This window comes from Channa argus, chromosome 16, assembly GCF_033026475.1.
Source record: "Channa argus isolate prfri chromosome 16, Channa argus male v1.0, whole genome shotgun sequence".
Classification (NCBI taxonomy): domain Eukaryota; kingdom Metazoa; phylum Chordata; class Actinopteri; order Anabantiformes; family Channidae; genus Channa; species Channa argus.
The window spans coordinates 9,973,936-9,990,543 of NC_090212.1; the positions used below are offsets into that span (position 1 = coordinate 9,973,936).

The 16,608-nt window shown below is 40.1% G+C and overlaps 1 protein-coding gene across 1 annotated transcript; it reads right to left on the reverse strand.

Moving 5' to 3' along the window:
• Window positions 1–1,600: 1,600 nt before the first annotated feature.
• Window positions 1,601–16,608, reverse strand: pgfb (placental growth factor b). The gene is made up of 7 exons (XM_067480460.1): window positions 15,891–16,608; window positions 6,792–6,828; window positions 5,565–5,761; window positions 5,360–5,439; window positions 5,040–5,069; window positions 4,859–4,930; window positions 1,601–4,772 (listed from the first exon to the last, which is right to left on the reverse strand). The coding sequence occupies exons 1-7, from the start codon at window positions 15,951–15,953 to the stop codon at window positions 4,751–4,753; spliced, it is 501 nt and encodes a 166-aa protein (XP_067336561.1). The 5' UTR covers window positions 15,954–16,608; the 3' UTR covers window positions 1,601–4,750.

The window sequence follows — 16,608 nt, forward strand, 5'->3', positions numbered from 1 at the left end:
CTTGGACATTAGGATGGACAGTAAGGAGGGAGAGGTGGATTTGTACAGGATGGTGAGGCAGAGAAATGGGAAGGATGTGCAGCAGGTTAGGGTGATTAAAGATAAGGATGGAAATGTATTGACAGGTTCAAGGAGTGTGATGGAAAGATGGTAGGAGAACTTTGAAGAGTTGATAAATTAGGAAAATGAAAGGGAACAAAGAGTAGAAGAAGTGACTGGTGAGACTCTAGTAAGAGTGAAGTGAGGAGGGGGTTGAAGAGGATGAAGAGTGGAAGGGCAGTTGGTCCTGATAACATACCTGTGGAGGTATGAAAGTGTCTAGGAGAGGTGGCAGTAGACTTTCTGACTAGATTGTTTAACAAGATCTTGAAAAATGAGAGGATGGAGGAATGGAGAAGTGTACTGGTGCCCATTTTTAAGAACTTGGCAGATGTGCAGAGCTGTGGCAACTACAGAGGAATAAAGCTGATGAGCCACACAATGAAGTTGTGGGAAAGAGTAGTGGAAGCTAGGCTAAGGGCAGAGGTGAGCATTTGTGAGCAGCAATATGGTTTCATGCCTAGAAAGAGTTCAACAGATGCAGATATGCTTTGAGGATGCTGATGGAGAAGTACAGAGAGGGTCAAAGGGAGTTGCGTTGTCATTTTGTAGATGTAGAGAAAGTGTATGACAGGGTGCCGAGACAGGAGATGTGGTATCGTATGAGGAAGTGTGCAGTGGCAGAGAAGTATGTTAGAGTGTTGCAGGACATGTATGAGAGCTGTAAGACCATGGTGAGGTGTGCTGTAGGTGTGAAAGAGGAGTTCAAGGTGGAGGTGGGTCTGCATCAAGGATCGGCTCTGAGCCCCTTCGTGTTTGCTCTGGTGATGGACAGGCTGACAGATGAGGTTAGACAGGAATTTCCATGGACTATGAGGTTTGCAGATGACATTGTGATTTGTAGTGAGAGCAGGGACCAGGTGGAGGAAAATCTAGAGAGGTGGAAGTCTGCTCTGGAAAACAGAGGAATGAGGGTTAGCCACAGCAAGACTGAATACATGTGTGAATGAGAGGGACCCAGGTGGAACAGTGAGGTTACAGGGAGCAGAGATGAAAAAGACTTAGGGTCAACGGTTCAGAACAATGGAGAGTGTGGAAAAGAAGTGAAGAGGCGAGTGCAAGTAGGTTGGAACGGATGGAGGAAAGTGTCAGGTGTGTTGTGTGATAAAAGAGTATCAGGGACAATGTAAGGAAAGGTGTTCAAGACGGTGGTGAGACCAGCGATGTTGTTAGAGACGGTGGCACTGAAGAAAAGAGGAAGTCTAGAGGAAGACCAAAGAGGAGATTTATGGATGTAGTGAGAGAGGACATGAAGTTAATTGGTGTGAGAGAAGACGATGCAGAGGACAGGGTTAGATGGAGGCAGATGATTCGCTGTGGGCACCCCTGAAAGGGAACAGCCGAAAGGACGACAAAAAAGGAAGCGCTTGATTTTGTGGTATGTGCACCCCATCAGGCTTTTCATGCAGTCCACATGTTTTTAGTATAAATTACATCTTGAACCAGTGTTGTCCATGATACATGTATTTAATAAAACAAATATCCATATCATAGAGTAGGGTCACAGAGTCATTTGTGAGAATGTAAAATATTTTAATACCAGTTACAGTAATTCAATTAAAATTATAAATAGTTTACACCTTGCTTATTAATAAGTAACACAAAACAAGCTGACAATCATAAAGATTTAATTAGAAAATAAATATTTAAATGAAATAAAATACTACCACAGTAGAAACGTTACTTTTTACATTTTCATAGATTTTCTTTATGTAGTACAATGACAAAAAGGACATCATTTTTCATACAGTAACTTCTTCAATTAATCCCTTCCTTACTGCAGAGTTTAGAAAAACAGACAGTGGAAGACAATTGTAGTTTGTAAGCTCATGTCAGCCTTGTGTCACCAGGGTGGACATAAACATGTGCTGTTTAGCTACCCAAGGCACATACATTTTTTTACATATCTGTAAGACTCTTGCAATCATTAAAAAAACAAACAATTGTAATTGATTATCCTTTATATCCATCAATATCAAAAGAGTTCTGCTTGAGTGTATTGATAACTGTAGTATTGATCTACTGGCTTTCTGCATACACTCAACAGTTTACAGACTTGATGTGAGAAATAAATGGTTAACTGTTCATGCAGACTAGGTTAAACACAGCTGGAGCCACTTATTAGATTCCGAATAACAGATGTTTTGTTAATTTAACAGATGTAGCTACAAATGTATCCAGTGTAGCTATTCGTGTAGTTAAAATACTTATATACTATGTGATATATATTTTCAGTAGATTATTCTTTCTCATATTTTCAGTTGGTAAAGTATTTCTTGTTTAAGTCAGACAGTAAAACACGTGCACAGTCACGTCTGGTCATATTGTGCTGTGGACGGAGATAATATGGGACGAGGGATTGTGGGATTGCATCATAAAAGATCAAATGATTCCAGTAAGTTGATGATGTGATTGACGGTGACCCTCAATACTGCCCTGTCTAATCTTATTTCACCTAGGACAAAAATTTTTGAATACAATTTGCATAAACACTAGAGGGAGACATTTCATTATTACATGTACAAAGCACCTGCACACTCAGTCCGAAATATGCTTCTTTTACAAGTCATGTCATATTGAATCCTATTTAAAGAAAACATAGACAAACCTTTCAAAAGTTGCTGGTCAAAATATTAAGCTGTATCAATAAATATAGATTTTAAAGAAATATAGCCATCTTTAAATACCAAAGAAATGGACAAATTACAATAACTGATACAGCACTAACTAATATAAGATAGAAGGCTTCAGTCTATTTAGTTCTACATTGCACTGGCTCCCATGGATGTCCATTGTGTCAGGTGTGTAACAGCAGCTGTCTACCAATCAAATCACACTCTCTGTTGAACCTTGTCATTGCAAACTCTCCGCCCGCCAGCAGGAGGGCACATCAGCAAAGCAATCCCAACCATTTGAGTTCAAAGACACAGTATTGTACACAGTATTAAACATGTCCCTCTCTGCCGTGGTAATGGGGCACTTTTACAGGGACTGCTCTTCATTGGTGCTGCAGCATGCCATGTGATTACAGTGTAAGATCTGTAGGTGGTTTCATCTATACATCAACTATATTTATGTACTGTATTTTCATACCAACAAGGTAGAAAAAGATGCTATACAGTAGGGATTTTTTTAAAGAGCCTTGTTTCCTAAAAACTATGTTCTTAGCAAGTAACTAAATATGTTTTGCAGGGAAAATTTTTGATGTTTGGCTTATGATCAGATGTGTTGTTTTTATCTCCGCAATTCTGATTCTGATAATGTGAGTTAAATCATGTGGTGAATGTGTAGCATGTATGGGAGACCTTAGTTCGACTTCAACCTGAGATTAACACAGTATTTCATTTTCCTCTCACTTAACCACGAGCGGTGCATAATAGCAAACGTGTGTTTGAGGAAAATGCTCCAGTTTAACAGACATTGTAGGTGGTGTGAAAGCGGTGTCAATACAGAATATGACACCCCTGGTCTACTGCTGTAAGTGTAGTCGGGCAATACGGATTCATTGGAAATAATCAGTGAAAAAGTTTTCCCATTCTGGTCCTCCAGTTCTATTGCCAATAACATTGGCGGCAGTGTTCTCTCTCTGACTCTTTTGAAACCTTTTATTTCACCTCAATGGTAAAAAAAGTGTGAGACTCCTTCTGGTATGCTCCACCAGCATAACCCATCATATAAAACATAGAAACAATATAAAATGTATATGACATATAAATGTATATAGGCAAGCCTACATACAATTAAAAACGTTTGTGTCCCCGGAAAACTCATTTCTGTTTACAGTACTAACAACAATTAAAATATTAACACACAATACATCCTCCAGAGCACAGAATTTTTTGCCTGCAAGCGTTTGTGTATTTTGTCCAACAAGACACCAATAACCTGTATATGAAAAACAAGTTAAAGCTTAATGCTTCCTGGCTATTGCTCAGCAAGAAAACTTCACAGTGCTTTCTGGTACAATGTCGGAGTCAAACTCGAGTTTTGGGTACAGTATGTACTATGTATGTACGTAGACTATGTTGGGTACTATGTGTGAGCACGGTGCAGTGCAAGATCGTCATCCTGCCATTGGATATCGTTATGTCTATGAGTCCCGTAGGCAAATATAATGTTTCATTCATTCCAAAAACAAGATGCAGTGGGATACAATCCAAACATCACAATAATTTCCTACAAAACAAATTTACTATTGTAGTTTGGTTTCTTAGAATCATTTTAGTAGACAGGGTGACCAAACAAGTATGAAAAAGTAATATAATGTCATCACGATCCACAATGCTAGAGAGACAGAGACACAATCTATAGAAAATCTTATGTCCACCATATCATCAGGCAAAGTCCACATAAACACAGGGTTAGGACAGCAGCTGTGTGATATATTAGATTTAAAACAAGTGTTCACCAAGAAGCTGTTTACTGAATGTATCCACAGACAGCAGGATTCTGTACTGTGGACTGCAGATGAGGAAGCGACTTTGCGATGCCTGGTGGCTGAAAAGAGGACTGCAGGTCAAAACGCGCTGCATTTCTGATGCAAGGCCACCATGGGGGCACCGCAAACAAACCGCAGTGAAAAAGTAGGACACTTGGAATGCCTACATCTGTAAATAGTGAGTCGCACTGTAACAGGGAGTTACCACTGCAGTTACCTGCGGGGGTTCTGGCACCTGAAAAAACACCAGAGAGAATAATCCATCTTTAGTAAAGTGAAGGTGCAGTACATGAAGTCTTTGTTCCAAGATTGTGCCATCACCTGTCACATTCTTTAAGTTTTTGTTTCTCCTTTTTCTTCCTTCCTCTTTCCTTCCTCCCTCTTTGCCTTTTCCTACAAGCAGAACAAAATTACAAGTGAAACCTTGAATCTCTGAAATGGAAAATAAGTCTTTTGCAATAATTTTAAAATTGACATTTTTACAATATGTTCATTTTCTTACCTTTCAACCTTTCCAATAGGATTTCTCATCCTGAAGAAGAAATATTTTAATAAGTTAGCATAAGAGCAATATTATCTCACTACCAATTTGTTTTGCCAGCTCGAGGCAAATGTGATATTTTCACATATTTAAAAGTTTTGCCACTTATTTACCACTATATTTATTAGAAATTATTTCTCATTACGTTAAAGACAGTTACTCAGGTAGACTTACTTTGCCGTTGTAAATTATTAGTATATGCACATGGTATTTAGGAGACAGGATTAGTATGTGCTTACTTAGGGATATTTAGTGTCTCATATTTAGACTTGTTTTCTTACCTACATTCACATGTCTGATGCTCCACAAACGTCATCTCAACATATTCTTGCCCTGGCTCTGATGGCCTGATTTTTAACAGCTGAATGATAAAATATGTTTTTATTATCGGTGTAAGCAATTACAGTACATGCCGTATGTGTACAGTAGTAATGGCTCACGCAAACCTAGCAGGAACAGCTGTACTGCACAATGGCTTTATCTCACCTGCATGGTGACGTTTGTGGTGTGGGTGGGATAGCACTCCAGTTTCTCGTCCCCACAACAACCTGCACACCTCACCAGCGGTACACAGGAAGGGCTGTAGATGTGCTCCACCTCTGACGGATATTCCTGCACCACCTCAACCAGCTTCTCAATGGTCCGGCAGAAGCTCCGTCTCCACACTTCTTGGAACATCAACACTGCAATGAGAGGACAATACAGGTGTTGAGCAGAATAGCCAGACCAATGAAACCTCTCCGTTAGTCTATTCAGCATTTATGTGTTTTCAAAAGCTAATTTAGAAAGGTCACAGGAAAGGATATTATTGTATACAAACTATACCAGCAATTATGTCAATAATGCAACAATGGCATGCTTATACCATGTATACAGAAACCTAAAACCATTTGCAATACGCCAGTGTGTATCCTGTTTTCATTTTGAAGCAAAAATGTTTTAGAATGTACGGTACAATTTCCTGTGGGAGTATATGTGTGAAAGTGTCCCAGCTGAACAGTGTGGGGGGGAGGCAAAGGGATGACTATGGCCCGAACAAACAGAGAAAGAAGAGAAAACAAACATGACCATGAACAGAACCCTGCTGGAGCTGGAGTGGAGCTGCCCCACTGGCACCTCTGGGACTGCAATGACCCCAAGGGTCACTGAATGGAGCCTGACACTACAACATCTGTTTATAAAAGCAGACAGACTGGGACAAGACGGCTGGGGAAGCATCTACGGTAGGGAGACGAGGCCATGAACTGTAATGTCGTACAGCGCAAAGGGACAGTTCACTGTCCAGTTTCTGCTACTGGAGCTGATCTGTGCCTGCAGCTTATCTGGACTTCTCTGTTACATGGCTCCAAATTTTAAAAAACCTTAATATTTAGCAGCTTTAATTTGCAGTGATGTGAGGGAGGAAGAAGATACCAGGGGCTAAAGCTAAGCAACTATGTAATCCCTGATAGTCCAAACGTGTACTGCTGCTCTTTAAATTCAGGGTGAATTCGTTGATAAACTCAAATCCAAGATTCAAGGACTTAGTCATTGACATTTGTCAGCAGTGTATGACAAACTAAAGTATGTATGAATACCTTCTGTTCAGTGGTACTGAAGACAAACACACAGAACACGCAACAGTTTTTGCTTCTTCTACAAGGTTGCTGATGTTAGCTCTTATGCTGTACAGTATTTTCTTAACACATACAGAAATAAAACTGAAATTCTTACCTTCAGTTGTACTGTTTGTGTTTGACAAAGGTAAATTCTGCAAAACAGAAAGAAATTGGTCAAATTGGTCAAATTCATGAGACTGAGTCAGTACACATTCTTTGTACACATTCTTTGAATAAAAAATATAGTTAAAAGCAGTCCCCCAGTAGTCTGCACAGAAACACAGGTGATTGACTGTGACATATTCTCTCTAGTGTCTGTGAAGGTTCTCAGTCATCCAGGTTTGATTATCCAGAGGTTGAGTCATGTCAACTGGATTTCTTTCTTCTTGGTTTGAAATGTTTCACTACTTATTCAAACAGCTTCTTCGGTCTCTAGTGGTCATAATAGGAACGACAGTGAGATAAAATAGATGATCATACACCCTTTTTCCACCATGCAGTGGAAAAGTCTTTCTGAAAAGCAGCAGACCCAGTCTCTCCTATATATTGTAATCCTGTGAGTGCCCAACTGTTTAGGCTCAAAACTTGTTTCCTGTCGTTTAAGATTCAGCTCTCTATTTATTTTCTCATTGATGGTTTCCTCCTCCGTCTTGATTTTTTCCCATCATCCCATGATAAACAGAGTGTGTTTCTCATTCGCCTGGAAAAACACAAAACCTCTAGTTGACTCCATCACAGGAAGGGAAATCTACATTTGATAAAATACCCTCCAGCAGAAGTACAGGACGGGCAGCAGACAACCTGCTTCTCCAATCTCCCAACCTCATTGGTGTTACATTTCAGTTTTTTTTGTGTGTGGCTCACACTCACACACACACTCATACACACAGAAACACACACACTCCTGATGACATTTATACTGCAACGTTCAGTGTTCACACTGATACTGAGATCTGCTGAATGCATTAAACCAAAAAACTATTAAATAATAGCAAAAAGACAGCCAAGGACTTTCCCAGATGATGACAGTATGAAATGTTATTTTTACACCATCTGTATGGTGCATATTGCATGAATCTCCAGTTATAAAAACAAAATTAGTTTGTGAGTGAGGATAGCATCTGTCAGCACAGTGCAAGACTCCAACACCCCCCCGCAAGCAATGTAGTATACGATAAATGTCCTGATCTGATGAGGATGATGCATTCACACTCACACAAGCATTTCAGAGGTTCCTGTTTAACTGACACTGAGATAAGTGTCAAGCAGGTTCTGGGCAGCACAACATAGTGTATTATAGATTTGAAATCAACAGGAGCTTCCAGTCAGCCACTTAGCTTGGGTCCTTCTTGGAAATGCTAAAGCATCTCCCTTTTTGCAAAGGCCAAAATGTGCAACTTTTCCTCTGACAGCAGATTTGTTTTTTAGTGTCCTCTGCAGCAACTACAGGCTGATAAAATAAATACTTTTCCAGTTCTAGCTCACATATTGTATGTTCTTCTTTCTTTTCCTGTCTATGAGTCTGCTCGACATCACGAGAGCTTTTTGGCTCTAGTTTCAGTTGCTGTTCAGAATGTAGTGAGGATTTTCTGACCTTGGTCTTAGGTCAAGCCTTGACATGGAGCGGGGGAACCATCTCTGGGACCTCCTGCAGTTAAGAATCAGAGGGTGTTGAAAATAGAGGAGTGAGCTGGACACAAGAAGCTGCCAGATTATAAAAAGGCTGCATGAAGTTCCTCACGTAGTCATTCCTTCCCTCTTGTTCACTTACAGTATTAACTGTGTGATTAATGCTGACTAGGAGGTAATTAACTTCTTGTGGTCACAGAGAACCACTTTACATCAATATGTGCATAAACTTGTCTAATAAATCTTAGAAAACAGGATTAGTTCTGAGTAGTCCACACACGGTTTCTTTCACCTCATTCCCTGCTGACTTTTTTAAGGAGTTTTTCCTTGACCTCATGAGGGTTTGACATTGCTGTGCGTCATTTTCTCTTATTGTTTTTATAATGTGGGTGTTGAGACCTTTGAGACTATTTAAGGTTTAGCGCTATTCAATCAAGCTTGAAGTCATATTCTACTGTAGTTAAAAGACTTGCAGCTCACAAATGTTTCTGTTGGCATGCTGCATAACCACATAACATAATACACTGTTTAACCATTTAATTTTTATGGCCTCAAAGAAAGAAAATGCCCAAAGGCAGGAACTTCACATTACATACTAAAAAACACCTTAAAACAATACTTTTTTATGTCATAATATGATAAAAGGCACAAAAAATGTTGATAAATTACACTTGACAAATTATTTTGTCAGTTTTCTTTTCAGCCTCATGCCAGACTCCCTCTGTTTAATACTACATACATAAACAGCTTTATACAATGTTTTTAGATCTGATTCTTAGAGACACTGTGCCAAGCAGCAAAGTTTATCCCTCCCATGCTGCTGAACATTGGTTTGCATGGTGACGGACGGAGCAGGACAGGATAGATTCAACATCTATAGCAGTTGCATTACAGAAGTAATGAAACTGCTGAATTTAGGCTGTTTACCTGTTTGACTGCAAATAGGCTTTACAAATTGGTATTCTGTGTTTAAAAAGCCCACTGTGAAAGTTTGTAAGCTGCTGGCTGAGAGTTTGCTCTGTCCTTTGGGTCACATTGGAGGACCTGTTGTGTCCCTGAGCTCCTGCTGTAAGGCCACAGAGGCTCGGGGCCCCATTACTCTCCACTCCCACACAGCTGAACTGCGTCATCCTTAACCTTTATGCTTAACTCCATTTGTCAGAGGAAGAGCAGAAAGCGTAGGGAGCGAAAATAAAACAGATGGGGACCCAACATAATGGTCATAAATGATTTTTTTTTAACTGGGTAAATGGGCAAGTTAGTGACAACAGCAGTTGTCAAAAAGATACCAGTCAAGCTGCATGTTCCACAGTGTGTCTATAAGGTAACGATTAAGAATTACACATGTGGGAAAGTAAGAACAATCCCATTATGAGGTTTCTAAGTCAGTTCAGTGAAAAAAGATAATAGAACTGCTCCTGAGTGACTGAAAATGATGGAAAAGTGTAAATCATCTAGGCATATGATGACTTGCACTCTGCATCACCGTCTTGTTGAAAGTGACAACAGGTTTAATGTATACTATTCAGACGCAAGTGCCAAGGAACTGAAAATATGCATTTCTGAATAATTTGACATTGTGCTGTTGTGCAGCTGGAGAGTGGAGATGTAAGTAGTGGGCAGATTTCAGTTTCAAATCCTTAAAAACAACAGTAAAAACTTAAAACCACAAAGATTAACACATTAACTGGCAAACTGGTCAAGGTTTGAAATACAAGGGTCTCAAGAGTAAGAACATTAATTAGTAAATATGTCATGAGTGCTATGTGCCTGGTTTAACTTTGAGAAAAAGTGGACTGGCTGAGTTTTGACTCCCCCCATCACTTCTTCTTGACTCTGGTAAATCTATTGGGCATTCTGCCATTATTTATATTACTCTCCAAAAACATCTACTGCAAACATAACCATATTCAGTGAGCATGACAGTGTGGATATACAGTCCACAGATGACATGCAGGCTTGTGATGTGGTAATCGCTGACTGAATTAGCTCCTGACACAGTTGTGTTTGAAGCAAAGAAATTGAAAAGTAGCAAAGGTAGAGAATATCCCAGTTATAATGCAGACAGTGAAGCATCTACTCTTCCAACTCACTGGAAACATGCATGGGCCAAGCAGAGGGGATTGTGTCATGGTTTTGATGTGACTAAAGCTTGACTTTGAACATGAGACCACACAGGACAGAAAGCACTGAAGTAGAAAAAGTAACTACAAACATAGAGAAACAGGACCACCTCCCTGCCTCACTGATCATCCTCATCCATCCTTTATCGAGAACCACATTCCACATCAACATCATGACTGTGGCATTAATTCTCAGGGCCCTCATGGGGCCTGCAGGTCACTGTATCTATTCTCCAATACCAGAAAAAAAAAAACAAATTCAAAACAGGAGGAAAGAAACACAGAATTTTAGGAAATACATGGTTATAAGCTTTCTTGGTGAAATTTGGATGAGAAATATAATGAACATTGAATAAGCCAAACCAGGTAATGGTTAACTTATCACAAAGACTGGAAACACAGGGAAACAAGTGGCCTCAGTCCAAAGTGCCTATGGCAGAACTTGTAAAACCAAAATCTTTGCAGGGGGTTATTTAGCACACTGTCAGGTCAGGATGTAATTACTTTCTGGTAACTTCGTTCCTGGTTGCCTGGCTTCGTGATGACGACAAGACTGATAAAATGACGCCGGAATAGGAAATAGCCTGGGATCTAGCGCCCCGTAAAATGAAAGCTTGTCATTTTTACACTTCAGTTTTTATATAGATTACAGAGTAGATCCCCTTCCTCTTTTCAAGATAAACATAAAAATTATGCTTTCTTTTTAGCCTAGTTGTGTAATTTTTGCAAAAGAAAACAGTGAAATAAGGTCAAGTGACAGGGGAGGGGTAAAGGGCTATATAAATGTTGATTTAGACAAACACTGTTTCCTCAGTACAGTAGAAGTCCATTAATACATGCACAATACATACACACACACACGACAACTGTATAAAGCATGCACTCCATTCACAAACATACACACACATAGACAGGTCTTAAGATAAGGCTGACCGGTGGTAATTGTGGTCTCTATTACAGTAAATGCTGCTCTCCCTGTGTAAACCACAGTAAATTACATCCAGATGGGAGATTAAAGCTTGGTGAGTAGACGGCTGCCCGGAGCAAAACCGCTTCTCCTCCTCCTCCACAGGAGGAAGTAGAAATCCATATTTCCTGATCACGATTATGACTCTCCCCTGGGCCAGGATATTACAACTTGAGACAGATCACAACAATTCAAATAAAAGCCCTACCAGTCAGCAGATCACTACTACTCTTCTGCGTTGTCTCACATAGAGATATCAGAATCAGAAAAAGTGCAAGTGTATCAGCAAGTCACATCACACTGGCGGGGGTGGGGGGGCATCCAAATTTCTAATGTTTAATTGTCAACAAAAGATCAACATCCTGACTAAAGCAGCTGTTTTTAGATTCTGAGGACTGAAATCTAAGATCATAGTTTATTTTTTGGGGCACATTCTGCATAGTAAAAGTACTGTCAAAACACAATAAAGAACTTAGAATCTGTTAGGAAAATCCAAAGATAAAGAATAAAACAAAAATATGTGTAAGGAAGATGAGAAACCTACAGCTGATCTGTCGAGAAAGAAATCTGTTTGAGTAACTTCCTGACAACTGGAAATATGATGTCATGCCAACTGCAATAGGCTAAAAATACAAAGAGTAAAAACAACACCATGAATAAGACACAGTCACGTGTGCACAGATTTGTCAGACTAAGGCATTGTTTTCTGGTGTAAAGGAAACACCTGTGTAATGTCATGTCCTCATGAAGCTGTGGCTCCCCAGCTTCTCTGACACATCAGGAACATGCATCACTGTTGAAGTGATGAGTAGCTGTCTTATTAACATAACTGAATCATACAACAGCTTTTTTACCCATATTATGAAAATGTTGATAAAAAAAAGACAACAAATAATTTCACAATCACATACCAAAGATGCTTACCATTCTTATTCTTTTCTTATTTTTATAACTTAAGACATATTTTTCACAGTACACCAGCTGCATTCCGTGTTGTGTAGCTGTTCACGTATTCAGCAATTGAGCAATTCCCTACGGACCCACAATGTCCGTCAGATCTGGTTGCGTTGATGCAAGATTTCACCTGCATTTTCATAAACACCATTACTATGACAATGAAGGAGAGGTATTGTATAAAGAGCATTCCGGGGCCTGGTGGCTCAGTAGCAGAGCATCGGTTTGGGATGCAGAAGGCAGCAGGTTCAAATCCCAGACAAAAATGGGAGGGTGGCGGCAGGAAGGGCATCCGGCGTGAAAACACATGCCAAATCAACGTGCGGAACATGTTCCGCTGTGAGGACCCCTGAAGGGACAAGCAGAAAGTCGTTAATCTATTGTATAAAGAGCATTCCAGTGTCTTTGTTATTAAGGTGGGGAAAGTTGTCAGATGGGCAGGAGGCAACAGGTACTGTAGCTGTTGCCAAAGCTCTTTGAGCGTGCAGTATGGGCAGGATCTAACCGGTCATATGCATAGTGTGCTAGATTTAAACACATTCTTACACATGCACACAAACACACACACACAATGTACAGATTGTATGAGGTTCATGTACATGAGAGGTACCAACAATAACTAAAGAGAAGAGAGACGTGGAAAATAACTGATGGATAGCAGCCTTCATTAGTCACCCTTGGTGATGGGGGGACCAAGAGGCCACCATTGTCATAGCAGAAACCCAGGTGTTTCCACCCTCTATTAAGAGGTATAGTCTACAAAGCGTGTGGGGATCAGGACAGCTTCATGAGAATGAATCACATGTGCAATTGACTGGAAATACCACTTAGGTTTAGAAATTGCATTACCCTATTAGCAACAATAGTGATTACTGATTAATCACAACATAAACCAATAATGACTTGTCAAAAATGTTTACCAATCCAGTGATGCATAATTTATATGCCGTTTCATTGCCTCAAATCTCACGAAGTACAGGCCTGTTCTTGAAAATATTATCTCTAACTAAATATAATATTGTTGCTTGCTTGCTTAGGGGTATGCAGGCATGCTGTTGCCAGCTTTAAATATCTTGTTAACCTATAGTACGACAGAGGTTCGCAACATGGGGCTGAGACTCCCACAAGGGGTTGCAAAATAAGTCTGCAGGGTGCACAAGATTATTATATTTGTCAAAATATTTCTTTTTCCCTACAACGTGGTCTTTCTTTCTCTTCTGACTACCAAATCATAAAATACTACCACATGTTTGTTGATGATGGGACACCAGTGAGCAGTGCTTTGTCGAAGAGGTCACAAGTCAAAAACAGTTCCGTACGACTGCAGCAGACCAGTAGTGCAGTGGTACAACCAAAAGTCAGTATGAGAATATGATGAGGAAAATAATACTACTTTCAACATCTACTGAATTTCATTGAACATGTATAAATGAAAAATGACTCCCATTCAAAAAAGATGATTAACAACACGTGCTGTAAATGCCCTGTAACGCAAAATTATTAAAAAGTTGAAGTTAACCCCACCCTCTTTTGGCCACTCCAAGTTTCATAACACACATGAATGAGTATATGAGTCACAAGACTGCTGATGGCAATTCCAGCTGTGGCCATGGTGAGAAACAATCATTATCAATTAGCAGCACATATTTATGGGTAAAAAAAAAAATCACATTTTCTAACCACATTGCCAGCCGGCATTTGCTTTTTCCACTTTAGTACACCAGTCTAACAGCTTACTGTGGGAACTGGCAAGACAAACACCTACCAGAGCAGTTTTGTTCTGTTTTTATAAAAGAGCTGCTAGTATGAGTGTTGCTCATTTGCTTAAATCATAAAATATTTAGTTTCTAAGATATATTTATAACTTGAAGTGCTTGTTTGCAGTAGAGCATAAAAGCAGAACAATGTTTCCTTTTTTGGCTGATCTTTCAACAAAACATAATTGATGACAACTGAAAGGTTAAAGAAGGATACTGACCTCAGAAATAACATGCTCAGATGCTTACAGATTGTCTTTGTGACCTGACAGATTGGATGTTGAATGTTAGAACAGAAGTGTTTTATTTGGTGTCAGTCTTCATGAAAGTGAGGAGTGGGATGGTGGTGAGGGGCATTTATCCTGCTACACATTTAGAGCCCTGGATTTTGTCACTCCTGTTTTGACTAAGCAGGGCATGAGCTGATTATGAGGATTAGTAGAGATGTGGTGATCCCATGCTTCTCCCACACACTCTCCACTCAGCAACAGCTGCAGAATCTCTGGTAAGAGATTCTGGTGGAAGTTTTTTCTAATTTTCAGAGTCTGACTGAATCTGTGTGTGCAATACTGCAATATGATGACTGCAGCCTGGCAAAAGAGAAAGTGCTGCAATGTTAGTTCAGTTCAACAGGCAGCTGCAGAGTGCGTGAAGTGAAGTGTGACAGGGAATAGATGCCTGGAATGGTCTGGTTCTGCATTAAACATAGGAGCCATCAGAAATAGCTGCCAGCTCTCAGCCACCTTGGGCGAAAGCACCTAAGGTTCAAGAGCTGAGGTCTTAGCTGGCACATGTCCTGTTGTCCAGTGGGCAGTCTTACAAGTGTTTCTACAGCTTGACACAGGCTTTTAAGTGATTCCTCACCCCAGTTTCAGCTCCACCGTGTTCTGGCACATTTTCAACAAAAAAGACTAAAAGGCATTGCCAGGGCACAGAACAGAACATCTTTGTTCTTACCCACTGTCGCCTGACAATGATATGACTGAAATTAAGTTTCAATAGATTGTATCACGCATACACACAGCAAGCACTAATTGAACCTTTGTCATCGTGATTTTGCAAAGTGCATCCATTAATTAATCATGCAGATAATGTGGATATGAAACATGATGGAATAGCTGCAGGTGCCGATGAAAAGAAGTCAAGAATTTAAACTTTCCTGCCAGTTTTACCTGATATGCTGCCAACACTTTTAAACTCTTGCTAACTAGCTGGGATGGGTTATTTCTACTGCTGCAAACTGTAGCTTTTATCACTCAAAACTTCAGTGAAAACTTCCTATTGTCTCACCGACATGGATTCAGAGTGTTTTCATGATGGAAACTGAGACACAAAAGACACCGGCAATGAAACTGGTCTTTGATGTATTATGGGGATGTAATTATAAGCTTTCCACGTTTACAATGACTCACTTTGCATCATGTGCTCATGCAAGCAGAGTGATGCAGTTTGTCACGTTTCACCTTTGAATGAATTGTGCAGAATGGCGCTCATTCAAATAAGATGTCAACGCCACATGATCAAAGGAGTTCTGCTGACTCAGCTATATTTGATGTACATTTTGGACCGATACCAAACTAATTACATGTGCAAAAACTGTCATGGTGTTTAATATAGCATGGTGTTAAACTTTTACTTTACATTTTTTTAACCAACACTAGTTGTTAGACCCACGGGAGACTCAAATATTCTCAGTGTAATGAGTTCACATTTACCCTGAAGCCAAAAAAGCCCCCTTACTATATCTAAGGGGAAATATTTTCTGAATGACTGTAACATCCTACCTGTACAGGTGAGAGCAGCAGATAAAGCGCCACCGCAGTCTCGATGACAAAACCGAGTTTCATGTCGCGTTGAATGAGAGTGGAGAGAGGATGGTGGCTCCCGACGCACACAATAAAACAATCCAACAAATGCCCTAAACTACTCAGAAAAGAGAAAGTTGCTGACCGGGAATTTCCAAGTCATTCGCTCCAGGTTTAGCAACGCAGAGTATGAGTTCAGTCACGTAGCTCCGTTGCCTCGTGTAACCTGATGAAAGAAACTGTGCAAGGTGACCCCAGAGGCGAACCACAGGTAGTGGGGCAATAAAATAATGATCTCTAAAAAAAATAAATAAATAAAAGAAGTTGTTTATATTCACATTTAGAATAAACGGAGTAAGAGAACAAGGCCTGTAAACGAGTCTAATTCGTGCAGATTGAAACACAAAGCATATTCAGTGGGAAGTAAAAGCGCACTCTGTTCAGTCCACAGTCTCCGAGTGGTAATCCGCTTTAACAGACAGGCATGGAGTTGCACCGACAGTTTCAGTTTTCAGTGCTGCTCTGAGCTCCAGTCAGCAGAAACACACACTTGCCACTAATTGTCCCACACCCCCTTGTCACTGGCCGGGCGCTCGATGCAGTGACTTAGGGTTAGGGTAAGGGGTGGGGTTACAAACTCTCCGTTCACTGTGCACTGTGGCATTATTCCACCATTAAACCTCACCTAATTCTCTGT